This window comes from Coniosporium apollinis (assembly GCF_000281105.1).
Source record: "Coniosporium apollinis CBS 100218 chromosome Unknown supercont1.26, whole genome shotgun sequence".
Lineage (NCBI taxonomy): Eukaryota > Fungi > Ascomycota > Dothideomycetes > Coniosporium > Coniosporium apollinis.
The window spans coordinates 112,493-130,239 of record NW_006913288.1 but is presented as its reverse complement, the minus strand read 5'-3'; the positions used below and the strand labels follow the sequence as shown (position 1 = coordinate 130,239).

General features: G+C 54.4%; 6 protein-coding genes across 6 annotated transcripts; 3 read left to right on the top strand and 3 right to left on the bottom strand.

The window, feature by feature from the left end:
• Positions 1-943: 943 nt before the first annotated feature.
• On the top strand, positions 944-1,456 carry W97_05632 (uncharacterized protein; the record flags this gene model as incomplete). The annotated part of the gene is made up of 1 exon (XM_007783366.1): positions 944-1,456. The coding sequence occupies one exon, from the start codon at positions 944-946 to the stop codon at positions 1,454-1,456; it is 513 nt and encodes a 170-aa protein (XP_007781556.1).
• Positions 1,457-2,241: 785 nt separating this feature from the next.
• W97_05631 (uncharacterized protein) lies at positions 2,242-4,840 on the bottom strand (the record flags this gene model as incomplete). Its single annotated transcript, XM_007783365.1, has 3 exons — positions 2,242-3,315; positions 3,378-3,766; positions 3,817-4,840. The coding sequence occupies 3 exons, from the start codon at positions 4,838-4,840 to the stop codon at positions 2,242-2,244; spliced, it is 2,487 nt and encodes an 828-aa protein (XP_007781555.1).
• A 2,546-nt stretch (positions 4,841-7,386) lies between these two features.
• Positions 7,387-8,304, top strand: W97_05630 (uncharacterized protein; the record flags this gene model as incomplete). Its single annotated transcript, XM_007783364.1, has 4 exons — positions 7,387-7,574; positions 7,626-7,749; positions 7,881-8,156; positions 8,209-8,304. The coding sequence occupies 4 exons, from the start codon at positions 7,387-7,389 to the stop codon at positions 8,302-8,304; spliced, it is 684 nt and encodes a 227-aa protein (XP_007781554.1).
• Positions 8,305-8,863: 559 nt separating this feature from the next.
• On the bottom strand, positions 8,864-11,537 carry W97_05629 (uncharacterized protein; the record flags this gene model as incomplete). Its single annotated transcript, XM_007783363.1, has 5 exons — positions 8,864-9,051; positions 9,123-9,753; positions 9,804-10,524; positions 10,574-11,288; positions 11,396-11,537. The coding sequence occupies 5 exons, from the start codon at positions 11,535-11,537 to the stop codon at positions 8,864-8,866; spliced, it is 2,397 nt and encodes a 798-aa protein (XP_007781553.1).
• Positions 11,538-12,625: 1,088 nt separating this feature from the next.
• On the bottom strand, positions 12,626-13,944 carry W97_05628 (uncharacterized protein; the record flags this gene model as incomplete). The annotated part of the gene is made up of 3 exons (XM_007783362.1): positions 12,626-13,642; positions 13,697-13,703; positions 13,757-13,944. 3 exons carry the CDS (start codon positions 13,942-13,944, stop codon positions 12,626-12,628), a joined length of 1,212 nt encoding a protein of 403 aa, XP_007781552.1.
• Positions 13,945-14,308: 364 nt separating this feature from the next.
• W97_05627 (uncharacterized protein) lies at positions 14,309-17,496 on the top strand (the record flags this gene model as incomplete). The annotated part of the gene is made up of 3 exons (XM_007783361.1): positions 14,309-14,848; positions 14,907-16,937; positions 17,005-17,496. The coding sequence occupies 3 exons, from the start codon at positions 14,309-14,311 to the stop codon at positions 17,494-17,496; spliced, it is 3,063 nt and encodes a 1,020-aa protein (XP_007781551.1).
• Between the last annotated feature and the right edge of the window lie 251 nt (positions 17,497-17,747).

Sequence of the window (17,747 nt, the reverse complement as noted above, 5' to 3'; positions counted from 1 at the left end):
GGAAATGTGGATCTGAAAGTGTTTTGTGCGCCTCACTGCGGGCAACAATCGCTATGCTGGAGCTTCTAATGTTATGTCACGCTAACTGTCTGGTATTGCTAAATAGATTTGCTCGGGTACGAGCTGCAATGCAATACAAGATGTTCTTGCTTTTGCGCATCAATTTACTCAACATATTTGCGTGCAGACACCTCTCTGTGAACAATGTCAACCTTGGTATCGCGCACTACGCCAGCCTCGCATGAAAGACATCTCATGTTTGGTAACATTCAAGTGATCTACGCAAAAGCGTCTTGATCAAGGATGAGCAACCACTCCTCCTAGCCATCTTTGATACATGAGCGCATATCGTTCCGCCAACAAGCTCAACATGTTATCTGCGTAAGACCTGCTCAATCTCGGAGTTTGTCCCGCAGCAATTCTTGACTCCTACTTTAACATAAGCCTGCCGCTGAGTTGGCTTCGGAATGTGCCGTGTTAGCTACGCGGTTATCCACCTTCGGGGTATCCGGCCCCATCCTTCTGAGCTTAAATGGATCACGATGTGGATGTCAAGATGGGGATTGGATGCTCTGTCACAGCTAAGAAGCTGAGGATACAGCCTACTAGAGTAGTCTCTCCTGGATCGCTGCTGCAAGGAGAGTAGAGTAGTAGTACCTCGGGTTGATCTCACTGAGTCTCCGCGTTGCACTGGGTTCGTCGAACAGCACTCGAATTCCTTTTCTACTCCTCACTTCGCTCAGTTGCTGCTCAGCATCTTTCCAGATCCTTTCGTCCTTGTTTGGCACAACAGTCTCAGATATTTGCAACCTATGGAATTCGTTCCTCAGTTCTTCTCACTACTACTTAAAGCGCTCCACTAAACGCAGTGGAGCTCAGTCAAATTCTCAGCAATCTATATACCTAGGAGTTCCCCAAGATATCCACCACGCAAACAACAACAATGCAGACTCAGGAGCATCCCGACCTCTCCTCCCTTCTCCGCGTAGAACGCTCCCCCAAAGCCTTCGGCTCGCGCGCCACCTCCCTCGTCTCTCTCCCCCCCGGCGCCCTCTTCGCACGCATCACGTCCGCGACCCCTGCCCAAAAAGCCTACACCTCCGTCCAAACCTCGCGCGACACGCACATCGAGCTGAACTCCGACCTCGTCTTCTGCAACCACTCGTGCGACCCCTCCGTCGAGTTCGACATGGAGCGCTTCGAGGTGCGGGTGGTTAAAGATAGGCCTCTGGAAAAGGGGGAACCGGTCACGTTTTTTTATCCGAGCTCGGAGTGGGAGATGGCGCAGCCGTTTGAGTGTGAGTGTGGGGGTGAACGGTGTAGGGGCTTGATCAAGGGGGCGAAGGACATGGGCGAGAGGGAGCTGGAGGGGTATTGGTTGAATGGGCATATTGTGGGCTTGTTGGAGGAGAGGAGGGCGGGAAGGAATGGGGTAGTCAGGGAGTCGAAGGTCTAGAGCTAGAGCTGGAGCGCCGGTTGACGCGCCGGATCCGCCAGATTTTAGAATTGTGGCTGTGTCAATTCTGGATGTCAGATTCAACATCTGGCATGGTTGCAGGGTCTCAGGAACAGGAAGGCGGGGTATCGCGGGGTATCGCGGGGTATCGCGGGCCGCATCCGAGGTCGGCCAACAGGGTTGACCGGTGTCGGCCCTTGTGTTTAGCGTACCACGACACTCATTGCAGTAGCTGTCTACGAGTAAACTGTTGTAGCACGGAGTCATCGATCTCGTGTATCAGAGATCAACTGGAGTTTCTTTTCGAAAGTTCAAGTATTCCTAACAGTGGTTCACTAATCGAGCAAAGAAAACAAGGTCACGTGAGCGGCGCTGTCATAGCCTTGAGCCTCTCCGTAATAAAGTTAAGGAGTAGCATACTTACATCATAACTCGACCGCAAGACGCCACGAGGACCAATAGAACAATGAAGTCTGCAGCTGTGGCTTCAAGTAAGCGGTTTCTGGAGTCTATATAAAGACCTCCTGTGTGATGGGTCGATGAGATAACGAACGTATGCTTCGAGGCGGAAGATACAAAAAGCGAGACAAACACTGTACAAGTCCCAATTACCCAGTCGCGATGTGCAAAAAGATTCTCAACAAGATTTCAAGTCACGCCAGATGCTGTCCGGCCATGCTAGCCAAGAACACTCGCCACTCGCAAGAACGCCTTCGGACCAAGACATAATCCCCCAGACCTCTTACGCATCATGAAACCCTGAATACAACTGCACACCGGCCAACCTACTCATCATCCACCAAAACCCTCCTAATCGTCTCCCCACTCCCCGCTCCATCCTGCAACCCATACCTAACTATAGCCGCCGCCTTTCTCGGGCCCCTCACGCTCCTCACAACTCCGCTTCTCACCGTAGCCGCAACGCTCTTCATGCTCGCCGATGTTTGCGGCCTCTGCAGCCCCGGCCTCATCGTCGTGGGCCTCAGACGGCCACCGCTCTTACCCTGCGGCGCCAGCTCCTCGTAGTCGCCGAAGTCCAGCTCCGGGATTTGCGGCGCGGGCGCTGCTGCGGCGGTTACTTGGGTCGAGGAGGTCGCGAAGTAGCGCGTTAGCTGTGACTGGGTAGTTGACTTGAGGGTGCGGGTGGAGGACTTGAGGACTGTGGCGAGGCGCTCGCGCTTGGAGTGTGCTTGCCGTGGAGGAGACGGTGGAGGGGGAGGGCTGCTGGATGAGGATGGTGCATCCTGGCAGGCGTTCGCTGAGACTTTCTTAAGTTTGCCGGGTTGGCGGACGAGAGCGTCGCCTGAGGAGTGCCGACGCGCTAGACGCTCTTCCCGGCTGCGGCTCTGCTCGATGGCCTGGGTCGCGCTGGCTGCGACGGTGTTGACCGCGTGCGTGGTTCTGGCGATTTGGGAGCGGACGGCGTTGGCTACCTTCCGGCGCTTGGAGCTGCGGTCTTCGTCCGGCTTGGGGAGGATGGCATCTAGGAGATTCTGCGCTTTACGCTTGACGCCGGCGGCGAGGCTCTCTTTCTTTCCGAGTGTGCCGCGGCAGGTTGGGGCGCCGCAGAGGCACTTGGTCTTCGCATCGCCGAAGTCTCTGTACGATCTGTTAGAGAGTCCTGAAACGACGCGAGAGACGGAATGAACAGAAACATACTCGAAATTATAGTCGTACGTCAGCTCTTCGCCGGTTCCGATACCGTTTGGTCCTGCAAACAATGCCATTCGTGGCTCACCATTGACCGTCATCGTGCTCATCTCGCAGTTTGGCGCGCAAGAGTGATTGACGAAGCGGCCGATCGAGCCCTTGGTCGCATCGATGAATAGCTTGTTCTCAAATCGCATAATGTAGAAGCACTACCGCGAGAAGTATCAGCAATCTGCGCAGGCCAATCAAGAGAAGAGTATGGGTAACTAACCTGGTTATTGGCATACTCCTCTCTCATTCTCCTGTCACACTCATTCTGATCGATGACCTCGCCGGTATACTCCACGATGATCTGGCCAGGGTCGAATGTGCGGGCAGCACGAACACCAAATCCACGATCTCTAGTTGGCATCACCTCAACACCCACGTCATACGCATTTGGCTCCCTCTTGTTCTCTTTCTTCTCTGTTCTTCTTTTCAGTTCAGCAAACTGGCGGTTTGTGCAACGCTCGGCCGTGACCTTGCAGTTGCTATCGTCGCACTCGTAGCGCATAACACGGTTGTGACAATTCTCATCGCACACAGTTCCCCACTTGTCACACTCACAGACAGAGAGGTTCGGGTTAGGTTTTATACGAGCGGCATCGCCGACATAACGGTCTACGGATGTGGTTAGTCACGTGAGCTTCCGCTAGGTAAAGCCAACTTACTCTTGGAGATGCGATGCCAATCATGAGGCTTGATCTTGCGTCCTTGGGTGTTGTACACTTCGTATGGAAGTTCGAAGTCGAACCACTCGTCAGTTGGGTCATCCATCAGGTGCTTCTCCCACGTAAACAGCGGAAGCGGCAGCGCCCAGTTCTCGCGCTTTTGGGCGGTCGTTGCTATTATGCCGGCCGATATTTGCTCCTGCTTGTTCTGAGCCTCCGTGTGGTTTGCCTTGAAGCCTCGTGATTGCCCGATGTACATCCCATGATTCTGCCACGTCTTCTTCTTAAAGCAAGCCTCAGCGATGGGTTTGGGCTGCGCCAGAGCAGCAGCCGCACCGGGTGATTTCGAAACACGCTTCCGCTTCGGGACATGCTCATCCGCCTCCATGTTGTCCTCCTCTTCCTCAGTCTGCCGCAAGGCCTTCCCGCGATCGCCTCCAAGGGCAGTCATCTTCTGTTTCCCACTCTCCATCGCTTCCCGTGTCCGCTTGCGCAATGCCGACGGGGCAGAGACTATAGCACTTGCCGCATCCTTGAGCTTGCTCCGACGCGTCGATTCCCTGCGCCTGACCGTGCTCGCCTCTGCCGTTGTCGCATCTCCTGGTACTTCATTCATGTCCCAGGCTGGGTCCAGCTTCTCGGTCGCCTCATCTAAGAGCCTCTGGGCTGGCCCATCGATGTGGCTGACCAGGGTGTCACCGGACACCGTCCGGTGCTTTACAGCTTCGGCTTCCAGGTACTTTCGTGGGGTGTGTATTGCGGTACCAGCGAGGATTGTGTCATTGTAGGTGGCGATGCTTTGGCGTACGCGCCCGCTGCGGCGGCGCTCCACTTTGCTGTCAGTCTTTGACGCGTCGGGAGCTTCAGTGGACGTTTCTCCAACACTGGTAGGCGGCGTGTCTGACGCGGCGATGGAGTTGCGCGCAGTGCTTGATCGGTCCATGACTGTAATGCAAGACAGAGTTGAGGCCGTGGATTCGGGTGAGGAGTCGCGCGTGGAGCGTGAGGCGTCAAGCGAAACCATCTTGAGTTCGTTGGGTAGGCGTTGCGAACTTAAGCCTTCGGAGCGCGGTGGTGTAAGTAAGGAACCGTGGTTGAGGCCCGACACGTAGGTAGACAAACAGCTTCCCAAGTAAACAATTCTCCAAGCAAGAACCACGCTTCAAGAAGAGGTTTACACGCGCACTCTGTGTCTGCACGCGTCCGCTGCTCTGGGAAGCGAAATGGCAGGGAGGCGTTGCGGGAGAGGTGGTGGAACGAAGGGCAGGGTAGCTTGCCGCCAGCGTGTAAACAACCTGGAAATTCCTCACCAGCGAATCAGACTAGCCGGATTCCAACGCGGCCATACACGCCCGCCAAAGCATCGAGTACTCGAGTAGATTCCCGTTGCCTTATTGAAAACACAGTAATTACTCAAGCGGAACAGCTACAAGTAAGTGGGCGTAACATCGGACCCCCTTCTCGAGTGCTGCATCATGTGCTTCACCATTGCCTTTTCATTATAGTCGACCTCTTAACATGTCGCACCTTGTCTCAACTATCAAAGAACGCCTCTGTGGATACAGCGAGACAGGAAGTTTCTAGAAAGCGGCTGTATACACTACATGGCCGTAGCCTGTCCGTGGAAGAGGAGTGCAGGACTAGGGCTTATCCTGCAAACGCATTGTACAATACAACCGCAGAGACGTACCTCATAGAACTTCTATGCGTTCTGCAGTTCAACTGATACAGTTGGAGTCAGGCCTTAATTCCCTTCCATAGCATGGAATCACTTGTCCATAGGTCGAAGTGTTCCTTTTTAAGCTCGGAAGAACGCGTTACTTTGCTGCAGACCTGACGCACGCGTGCACTTGATGAGGAGCCCCGGCTGTAGACCCGGGCGATATTGTACGGAAGCATGAGCGCAAGATATCTTCCGCAGAAACACACAAAATCTGAGCATGCTTCTCCGTAGCTTAGATCCATCGTAATGGGCAAAGAAAAGAGTAAGAAGCCAGCGTATATAACGGACTGCAATAGGGGATGTTTTGTCTGGAAGCTTTCCTTTTGGAGGTTTGACTGCGGTAGTACTGCTTGGTATATCATGGTGAACGTTCGTGGAGCGGTGCGATCTAGAGTGTCATTCATTTATACCTGCCCTGGATGATGCACATGAATTCGAGAGAAACACGCTTCCGGGATAGGTAATACCAGCTTTCCCGTAGGACATTGCATTTTCTTGGAAAGACTTCAGAGCATGCCTGCGCGTTCGTTGGATATACTCTAGCTTTCCTTGTAACCATGACACGTCGCGTGTTCGATGAGTACTCAGTCCCAGAGCAACCGTAGCAAACGCCTCTCATCGTAGCAAATCTCTCCACCTCTCGTTTTGCAATGAGTGTGGGAGAAAGATTAGCTGTTTCAATAACAAGATGGATAACGGTTCGTTGGAAGAAGGATATATCCATGGCGCGTTATAAACACGTCAAAGGAGGTTTGCGCACGGACGGGTGATGTTCGCGTCATCACGTGAGGATCGAGGGCCCGCCAGGATCCGCAAGCTTCGACTTCAACATCATCCCGAAGGCGATATCGAATCGTGGCCATAGACTCCATGGATAGACAATATCAGCAGTTCATATTTTTACTGCGTCCAGCTAGGCAGCGTGCATCGGCTCTTGCTCTCGATTCTAGGTGCGGCTAGGAACACTTGCCCCGCTTTCCAACAACTTTCATCCTGTTAATCACTGCTCATATTCTTAGCCTGAAATGAATCGGCATGTGTGAGGCGTAATATCTGCGATGATGTTATGCTTTGCAGGCAGCGAAACGTTATTGTAGCAATTCCCGCGCAAGTAAGCGCCTGCCCAACCTGTTCGACGCAGTTCACACTCTATCCTCTTATCATTTCTACAATGGACAAAACCGCAGCCCATCGTCTTTGGCTACCGTAATATTAACGGAGGTCAAATAGCTGTTAAAACCTCATTGGCATCGTTACACGCTGTCTCGATGGAGTGCTCCCTCAGAACAGTTGTTGGGCAGTCAACGGCAACATTGAGCGAGCAGCAAATATGCCTTGCCCCAGCACTAGTCCGTCTTTCAGCTTGCCTTTCCTCACGCTGGCGACCTTTGAGGCTGGAAAGAATACACGGGTGAACATTCTATGTACCTAGAGCGCTGCTGGTTTCCGTGCAAGCAATGCGGAGTTTAGAATCCACCTGAATGATACCGCTGGTACTTGCGATGATGCTTGACGTCGTAGCTGCATCTCTGTGGATACAAGGAAGTGGGCTACCGCGCAAAGCACCAAGTAAGGCAACTCATGGGTGGCCGGCCGGAGTGGGATGCCATGAACGTGTCTAAGTACCTTCCGAAGCATTTGTTTACTTCCCCTGCCTGCCCTCTTTCCTCACATAACGGATCCGTTTCGGCTGTTCGACTCTCCGGTGGTAGCTATTTCAATGCCTTCTGCTGGGTCTTTTCTCCTCCTCAATCATCGCATTCTCGTTGCTTCACCATTGCATGACTATTGTTTCAAGAAGCCCTCCATTGTTCAGCATAAACTATACAAACCCTCTTAGCGTCAGCATGGCTACTCGCACCGACACTCCCGTCAGCGCTGCCCCGAAAGCTGCCAACCCGTCACCGGCAATCGACACCAACGATATCGAGGACTGGCGTAACCGTGTCAATACCTTCCTGGATGGCGCTACGCAGGCTGCTGCCGATGCCAAAGCGAACCCTCCTGTCAAGAAATGGCACACTAATCTCTTCGGGTACGTTCGAACTTGTTCTATGTATCTCAGGTATACTGATCTCTGTCACAGGTGCTGCACGCCCTTCGAGACCTGCTGCGTCACGACCTGCTGCCCCTGCATCACCTTCGGCAAGACGTACCACCGCATGAACAAGGACAGCACGATGAAGGGCTACAGCCCGATCAACACGACCGTAAGCATTACTCACCATTCGTTACACAGCCTTGCCGTCTCATCCTTGCCTTTACACTTTTCCCTTCTTCTTACAGCCGATCACCCGCCCGCACCCACCCCACTCCACCTCCAGCTAACACCTCACCACAGTGCCTCCTCTTCTGCATCGGCCAACAGCTCCTCTGTGTGCCTCTCCTCTTCGCAGCAATGCAACGCGGCGAACTCCGCACAAAGCACAACATCGCCGGCTCGACCTTCGGCGACATCTGCACCTCCTGCTGCTGCATGTGCTGCAGCCTCGTCCAGACCGAGAAGGAGAGCGCGTACCGCGCCACGCAGGCGCTAGTTACGGAGCAGCCCGGACGCCAGCTCGAGATGATGACGTATGCGCCTGTGCCGGAACCGGAGCCGCGGAATCTGGTGGTGGTGAGTAGAGAGGGGACATGGTTGTCGGGAAGGGTGAAGCTGACGTTTGCAGGACGCCCGTGGGGTGACTGTGCTAGAGCGTGAGGACGTGGGAGAGGCGGAGCAGGGGACGGTGAGGCGGGGGAAGGTGATTGTTGCCACTGTGTAGCCGACGGGTTTCAGGGTTTAGATGGCACTGAAGCTATCTTCAGGCCTGTGAGCTAGGGTCCAGGCGGTGCTGTGGTGGGATTGCTTTGCTTTTGCTTCTGGTTATTCTTGGGTCTCGTTGTACTGTTTTGGAGTTTGTAGTTGATCTGCACGGGTTTCTTGCGCCCTGTTTCCGTACTGGTGCTTGCCATCTTTGGACGTGCTGACACTCAAACGTTCTACCTTAATGATCATTCCGACGATCTGCACCTTGCCCAGCTTGCGATACTATTACGGAGTCTTTTGCTTTGCCCTAAGTTCAGTCAAGGCTCGAAACGAAGGGTTCCTCCTGGGGCGCGACGGAACGTGGGCGGTCTTTACAAGCTTGTCAGCAGGGATTTCTGGGTTCTCGGTGTAGGAGTTGCTCTGCGCATGTGTCCCGATAGTATGGAGACATAGACAGCATTTTTCCCAGCGTCTGCTTCACCGTTGCGACACACGGCGTGGTCTACCAAGCAGTCAGGTATCCGGAATGATCACAATTTCTTGGGCTTCTAGTTCTAGCACCCGAGCCCGTCGGATTAAAACTTCTCCATCAGGTTCTTCCTCGCAGTCCACATCCTGGCCCTTTTGCCGTAAACATACATGGGTGTCGTCACGAGCAAGCACGCCATCTGAATGCCCCCGATGGCAAGAAACACAACTCTCGGCCCGTCGGACTCTAGCCAGTGGGTAAAGAAGAGCGAGAAGACCAGGCCGTGGAAGACATCTGCTCGAAATCAGTCCCCATCACTTTAGAGCCAAGAACGCAGCATCACGGTGCGGAGGATGCGAACTTACTCTTCCCCAGATTCAACGTAACCATCGCCTCCACTACCAACCCGCTATAACAATCCACCGCAAACGTAATCGCTGTCATACACCCTAGCGTACACCCAAAACTGACCGCCCCGAAAAACACCGTCGGCACGATCCAGGCTTCTCTCTCTTCCGCAATCCACCCGAACCCCATCAGCCCCACCATCGTGCACACCGCCACCGGCGCTGCCATCGCCAGCCGAAACTCCGGCTCGTACACACCTCCGTTGTGTTTGGCCATCCACCACACGACATGATCGGAGACCTTTCCCGCAACGATGGTGCCGAGGATGCCGCCAATGAAGGGGGAGAGGTAGACGAGTCCCGTCTGGAGGGCGGAGAAGTTGTAGGAGTCGCGGTCGCGGTAGATGGAACACACGGACTCGGAAAGAACGATCAACCACCCGATCGAGAGGGAGTAGACCACAGTGCTCCACAGGATTGAGGGGTAGGCGAAGAGGACGAAGGGCCGCACAGCGACTTTTAGCCAGGAGCCTTGTGATAGGCGGCCATAATAGGGGCGGAGAGTCTGTAAAAGGTTTTCGGCGGGTGGGTCTTCCAGAATTCGGTGTAGGCGGTAGCAGCAGGTGGTGTAGAGCCTGTGGGGCGGGGACTGATAGTAGTGAGTTCTGGCTCGGTGAGTGCAGTGGGAGAGAGGGTGACGTGCTTGCGAGGGCTGGAATGCTCTGGTGACTGGTGCGGTGAGCGGAGGGCCGAACGGAGGGGAGGCGAAGGCAGCCTCAAGACGAGTCTCAGTGGCTCTGAAGCGGTTGGTGACTCCTGCGGTTGACTCAGCACTGCACCTTCGTTAACATTCGGCGCGGCTGTAGCACTCAAGGCGAAGTAGTCGTCCTCGTTAGCCTGTGATTCGTAGAATGGCGAGTTGAGGTTGCGGAGCAACGGGGTTTTCGGTGCACCGCCCATAGGTACAACTCTCCAGGCATCCGAGTGAAGCGATCCAGGAGACGCGATGCCTGCAATAGACGTCGCTTTTGATTGCTGTGTGCTCATGGGGCCGCTGTAAGGTTTGCCGAATTCTAATACGGCCCCGTTAATAGCCTCTGCAGTCTTCTCTGCAGCGGCATTATTATCAGCGTTACCAGAATGCGGATGACGTTCACGACGCCTATGGGCAAGCGTTCCAGGTGCTGATTGGAGCAGGAGAGGAAAATTTGAGGCGTTCCCTGACTCGCTACCGCCATCGATTTGGGCGGAAGCGTCTCTGGTATCACTGCGAGGGTGTCGGCTTGAGCCCTGTTCACTCGGCTGGGCCTCCCGCTGTCCCTGATTATACCCATACGGACGTGGTGTTCTGTCCCAGAACGTCTCGGGAACAAATAGAAAGAGTAGCACGAAGCATAGGCCGACCACCATGGCGACAATCCTGATAGACGTTAGTTGAACGCTGCTTGAATTCTAATTGCCTAACTTACCAAAAGACCCAGCTCCACCCCAGAGCCTGGATGACAACAGCGCTGATCAGAGGCACCAAATTCATCCCTCCCAGCAGGAACAGCGTGTAGATTCCCAGGCGGTATGGTCGCTTATGGAGAAAGGATATCTCCGCTACCGAGGCTGAAGGAAGGCATTCGACAGGGCTGACAGCCAGTCCCTGTACAATCCTAGCAACAAGCAAGGATGGATAATTCGGCGACAAGGCGCACCACACAGAGCTCAGAATGAACAGAATCGTAGTTGCGAGATACACTGGCCGCTTGCCGAAGAGGATGGCTGTAGGCGAGCAGACAAGGCTCCCTATCCCCAGCCCCAGTATGTACAGTCTGGTGGTAAGCGCGACCGAGGCCTCCGAAACATGGTATGTTTCTGCAATATCGTGGAAGCCTGTGGCAAGTAATGGGGCCATGCCTCCGCCGGCCATGCAGTAGAAGCCTATGGACAGCAGCGCCGCATTTCTACGTTTCTTTGGCCAGTTCAGCGGATCGTTTTGGGACTCGTCGGGCTGGGGTTCCAGGATTATCTTGCCACCGGCTGTCCGTTTCTTCTCGGTTCGTGTGGGTTGTGCTGAACCGCTTTGTACGGAGGACGGATATGATGAGGTCAGCGATGAGTCGAGTATCTCAGCTGGAGTGTTGTGAAGGCTGAGGGGTCCATTATGGTCTGATTCCTCTGGATACAAGAGTACGGAGCCTGACCCAGTTGTTAGTGATATCTTGTAAACGAACCTTTTTTTCAGCATTCTCCCGGCTGTTGTGATGCTATTGAATAGTTGAGCGCAGTCAGGCTCGTCCACGCACCAGGAATCTTGTCCGTCTCTTCGTCGCTCAAGATGCCCATGCTCCATTTTTTCCGCTCAGGTGCCCTCTTCTCCAGGTCTCCTTTCGAGCTGGAGAAAGTGTTGTCTCGTGCTTGGGCGCGCCATGGCTTCCACTTAAGCATGCTCACAGCACTCGCAGAAGACTGTGCGAAACCTGACTCGATGCAAGCGCACAAGGACGGATCAGGAAGGCAGGCAAGCTCCGTAAACTAGGTAAAAGAGAAAGTAAGGTACAGGGTCGAAATGGAGCGTCGACGTCTAAGGAGTGGAAATGGAATAGGACATATATTCGAGGACATTCAGGTTCGGCAGCTCAGCCGAAAGTAAGTGAGATGGGCATCAATATAGGGAAAGTGGTGTTAATGAGCAGGTAGGCTGTCCAAGGAGCCGTCGTTGGCGCCATGAGCGTAGCCAAAGACATCAAGCTTCCTTGGGCAAGTAAGTGCCTACCTAGATAGGTAGTAGCTCTTTGACGTGTGGGACAGACACTAAACCTAGCGAAAGCGGAAGGCACCTAAGAGATGTTTCATGCTGCCCGCCGCCTGTTCTACACCGGACTTAACAACGCGGGATCTATAGCATGCAACTGACCATCCTGTGCAACTGGAGCAGCCGGAGATGACTCAACGTCAAGCGCCAGAGCTTCAAATTGGATTCGAAATGCTGAGCCGCTCCCAAAAGTTCGTCATAGGGACCGTGAGCGGCGTGCGTTAGCGTGATCGCGCATCCGCAACCTGCGCCGCACCTTATTTGGACTGCACCTCAAGTATCCATTGTAGTAAATCTGGAAGCCTGAATATTATCCCTTTTAGCATCGATCAGACCTCGTTCTCTATTATACGTGCAGATTTATGAACACATATCGGGTTAGGCCTTTGAGAAGGACGGGGCTTCTCCAGAACCGGTAACTTTGTGTCGCGGAACCGTGAGATATCCCTGCTTAACACTAAAACCAGTCATCCGAGCATTGTTGACAGGTACCCTATCTACTGCCGCATGACTACTGTTGAGACGCGAAGGCGTATTCAAGCGGTATTTGAGCTATTAACTGTAATGACCTAAGAGACGGAGATGTGACCTTGCTGGTATGATTTATTGATGAGAGTGAAGTCTGTACAGTCTACACCGGTATCCAGCTCCCCATGGTGATCCGAAAGCGAGCACCGCCCGTCTAAGATGCGCTTACGCCAACCCACGTAAACGCTCTCTTTCATCTGAGCAGGATATCATACCCGTCTCTTGATATCCGTACCTCATCTCCTTGCCCACCATACTTCCTCCTCACAAGCTCAAACACAATCAACCCCGCGCTGGTACTCGGCACCTGCCTCGCGGTACTCGCCCAAAAGTTCCTATATAAATACCTCCGCCACCCCCCTGCGCGCTTCGCCTGCCGTTCACACTGCTTAAACGTCTCCTGATACGCATGATAATACAGCCTCATCATCTTCCCGCTCGGCGGCTCCAGCTTCGCCGCATAATCAATCGACTCCAGCCGGCCATAGTGCACGTTCTGGATCTCGTTCAGCGGATACAGGATTCCCTGCTGCGCCACACTCGCCGCGACGCCCGCAAGCAGCAAGAAAGATGGCTCGAGCGCATAGTGCGGCCGTATCGTTGCGCGCTGGTCCTCGTTGTAGCTAATCGTGGACTTGTAGGGATGAAAGAGATATACGGGCTCGAAGTGGCCATAGTACCGCGTCACGAAGTTGTAGTAGCCCTGCGATTTGATGTACTCGAAGGTCGCGAAGAAGACGCCGGAGCCGAAGGCATCGCGCACGAGGGAGAGGCCGTAGCCGGCGAAGATGCCACGCACACCGATTGAGTGCAGTTTGGCGGACGCGTAGTGCCACATTGTGCGGTACCGCCCTTCGAGCATGTCGGCGGTGCGGAAGCGGACTTGGAGCGCATCGAGGGGGGCAGCGATGAGGGACTGGATTGAGCCGGCGGTGAAGCCGGCTAGGAAGGTGTGTGAGGGCGGTGCGGGAGGATAGACGCGTTTGGCGTTCTCGGCAGAAGGCGCATGGAAAGCGCCGAGAGTTTGGAGGTAGGCGGTGTAAAGTACAGCTCCGACTGTTACGTTTGCAAGCATAGGCGGGAGCACTTGGTTGGGTATAAAGCTCCATCCGTACTGCTTCACCGCATGGGCGAGGAGGCCGGGGGTGGTTGTTCGCCATGACCAGCCGGTATTGGCTTTGATTTGCGGGTTTATTGCTCTTGCATAGGCCTACAGTGGTTCAACACTTTGCTCGAGCTCTTGACCTGGGAAAGTGGAACGTACAGTATAGCTTCACCCGATCAGTACTCCGTATGTTTTGCGGACGAGCGGCGTATCACTCACTCAACCCTGGTGCGAAAGAAAGCTTTGATGGGTGCTCTGAAGTAGTAGGTCAAGAACTGGGTAGTCAAGGCTCGTATGCCTGCAGCAGAGGCTCCAGTAGCTGCGTTTTGCTTGCGCTGTTGGCCATCTCCACGACCGAGAGTCCTGTTGGGATCTACAGGACCCAGGTCGGGGGGGAGAGTGGTCATGGTTCGCACGCGCTAAGTGAGTCTGAGGCTCGCAAATACATCGAGAGACTCTCGGGTGTCTGAGTACTATCTAGAGCACGGATCTGGCGCTGGTGTTGACCGTTTCAGTCTCCACAGCGGGAAGGGGTTCGCTGGACGGAGTTGATCGGAGTTAAGACATATAAGGCCCCAAGGCTGACACAGGAAGCCCGGATCAATATCAGTCCGAAGCTCATCCCGTCTCCAAGACGCGAAAGTTCACGTCGTTGCTTCATCGTTCAACACGCCCGGCAACCCCTCTATCCTCCTTCCAACACACCTCCACGTCTTTTTCCGTCAACCGATCGGTCGCCTTCAGAAGGGGCTTCATTCCATTGCCGCCGACATGGGCGACGAAATCACCATCGACAAGCAGGCCTTCCACGATCGCCTCTCCAGCTTCATCTCACAGTGGACCGACAAGCGATCGGGCGACACCGTCTTCGGTGGCGTCGGCTCCATCGTCGTTCTTGTGGGAAAAGCAACAGACCAAGGAACATACAACAAGAGCGCAGCATTCCAGCTATGGCTGCTAGGCTACGAGTTTCCCGCGACTCTAATGGTGATGACACCGGCGGGGTTGACTATTGTTACGACGAAGAAAAAGGCGGCATATTTAGAGCCTTTGAAAGGTGGCAAGACGCCTGTTGAAGTTCTGGTGCGCGGCAAGGATCCGGCGGAGAATGCGAAGCAGTTTGAGAAGTGCCTGGACATCATCAAGAACGCGGGGAAGAAGGTCGGCGTTCTCCCAAAGGATGTCCAGAGTGGGCCCTTTGCAGAGGAGTGGAAGAGGGCCTATGGGGATATCTCGAAGGATGTCGAGGAGGTTGATGCGGCGGTGACTATTTCAACCGCCGCGCTGTCCGTCAAAGACGAGAAGGAGCTGGTATGTTCCACTACAGTTATGCAGCAGGTGGGCAAAGTTTGCTAACACAGAGCGTTAGCGACAAATCCGGGACGCTGCACGAGCGTCGAGCGGAGTCATGGCGAACTACTTCTTGGACGAGATGTCGGCTATACTCGACGAAGACAAGAAAATCACAAACAAGGCGCTGGCGGAGAAGGTGTCCAACAAGATCGACGACGCAAAATTCTTCCAGAAACTCAAAGTCTCCAGCAGTTTCGATGCGATGAACCTTGATTGGAGTACTATGCCGACGGTTCAGAGCGGTGGCCAGTATGACATCAAGTTCACCGCAGAGCCTACTGACAGCAATCTGCATCCAGGCGTCATCATATGCGCGCTTGGACTGCGATATCAGTCCTACTCTTCGATAATCGCGCGAACATATCTCGTTGACCCGAACAAATCGCAAGGGAGCAACTACAAGCTCCTCTTGCAGATGCATGAAACTGTACTTCGGACGATCAAGGACGGCGTTACGGCAAAGGAGGTGTACACCAAGGCTCTGGGCGTGCTCAGGGCGAAGAAGCCGGAATTGGAGAAGCATTTCCCCAAGAACGTTGGTTATGGCATTGGTATTGAGAGCCGCGACGGCACGCTCATTATCAGCGGCAAGAGCAACCGAACATTGAAGGATGGCATGACCTTGATGATCACAACGGGCTTCAGCGATCTGCCAAACCCCGATCCGCAGGACAAGAAGAGCAACACCTACGCATTAGCCATTACCGACACAGTCCGCGTTACAACGGGTGAAACTGCAGTCTTCACCAAGGATGCGCCTTCGGATCCGGAGTCAGTGTCTTTCTTCTTCAAGGACGATGAGGAGGCGGCTCCAAAAGCAAAGCCCAAGAAAGACGCGAAGGTGGGCGCGGTTGCGCAGAGCAACATCACCAAGACAAGGCTTCGTACCGATCGCAGCACGAATCAGGATGCCGAGAAGGACAAGCAGCGCCGGGAACACCAAAAAGAACTCCACCAGAAGAAACAGCAGCAGGGCCTGGAGCGCTACGGTGAGGGAACCGGCAATCTCAATGGCGTTGAAGAGAAGAAGTTCAAGCGGTTCGAGTCGTACAAGCGCGACAACCAGTTTCCTTCAAGGGTCAAGGACCTTACTATCGTCGTGGATGCCAAGGCCGCAACTGTCGTTTTACCTATCATGGGTCGCCCAGTACCATTCCACATTAACACCATCAAGAACGCTAGTCACACGCCCGAGGGCGACGTTACCTCCCTCCGCATCAACTTCCTCTCCCCCGGTCAGGGTGTTGGCAGAAAAGACGACCAGCCGTTTGAGGACCCGACCGCACACTTCGTCCGCAGCTTAACCTTCCGCTCCAAAGATGTCGACCGCATCGACGAAATCACGCGCCAGATCACCGACCTCAAGAAAGAAGTCGTGCGCCGCGAACAAGAGAAGAAACAGATGGAGGACGTAGTCGAGCAAGACAAGCTCGTGACCGTCAAGAACCGTAACCCGCTCCGCCTCGACATGATCTTCCTGCGCCCCGCCCTCGACGGCAAACGCGTACCGGGCGAAGTCCAGATCCACCAGAACGGTCTCCGCTATGTTCATGGCAATGGCGGTGCACAAGTCGATATACTGTTCAGCAATGTCAAACATCTTTTCTTTCAGCCCTGCCAGCACGAGATGATCGTCATCATTCACGTTCATCTCATCAACCCGATCATGATCGGCAAGAAGAAGACTAAAGACGTGCAGTTTGTGCGTGAGGCAACGAACGAGCAGTTTGATGAGACGGGCGCCCGGAAGCGGAAGCACAGGTTTGGTGGCGACGAGGATGAGTTCGAGGCCGAGCAGGAGGAGAGGAGGAGAAGGGTCCAGCTCGACAAGGAGTTCAAAAACTTTGCGGAGAAGATTGCCGATGCCGGCCGGAATGAGGGACTGAGCGTCGACATTCCATTCCGCGAGCTGGGCTTCAACGGTGTGCCCTCGAGGAGCAGCGTTACGATCCAGCCGACGACGGACTGTCTGGTGCAGTTGACTGAACCGCCGTTTTTGGTCATCACGCTTGCGGATATTGAGATAGTGCATTTGGAGCGTGTTCAGGTAAGCCGCTCTATCTTGTGATCACCGGCACCCTGCGGAGAATCGACTAACAAGACTAAAACCGTAGTTCGGCCTCAAAAACTTCGACATGGTCCTCGTCTTCAAAGACTTCAACCGCCCCCCCGCGCACATCAACACCATCCCCGTCGACTCCCTCGACGCAGTCAAAGACTGGCTCGACAGCGTCGAGATCCCCTTCTCTGAAGGCCCGCTCAATCTAAACTGGGCCACCATCATGAAGACCGTGACGTCCGACCCGCACGCCTTCTTCGCAGACGGCGGGTGGAATTTCCTAGACGCCGAGAGCTCCGACGAGGGCGAACAAAGCGAGACCGAGGAGTCAGCGTTTGAGATGAGCGACAGTGAGTTGGCGGAGAGTGAGAGTGAGAGCGAAGATGAGAGCGAGTTCGATGAGAATGCGTCGGAGGAGGCGGAGGGGAGTGGCAGTGAGAGTGAGGAGGAGGGCGAGGATTGGGATGAGTTGGAGAAGAAGGCTAAGAGGAAGGACAAGGAGAGTGGGCTTGATGATGAGGAGAAAGGAAAGAAGAGGAAGCGGTAGATTGCTCTATGGGGGCGGAGCCGAAGCTTGCCGAGAGGCGGAAGGGAATGGACTGGGGTTCTTGCATCTTGCTGAAAGCACGGAAATGGTTGCGCTTTAGCTTGTATGTGTATCATGCCGACGATGGTGCTGCATCTTGGTTAGGGCTTGGCGTTGCGTGGACATCAGACAGCAGGACAGCAGGATAGCGTCTCATGGGGTCTTAACAAGGCATGCTCCTCTTCGTTGCTCGGTCGCCAGACTATGCACAC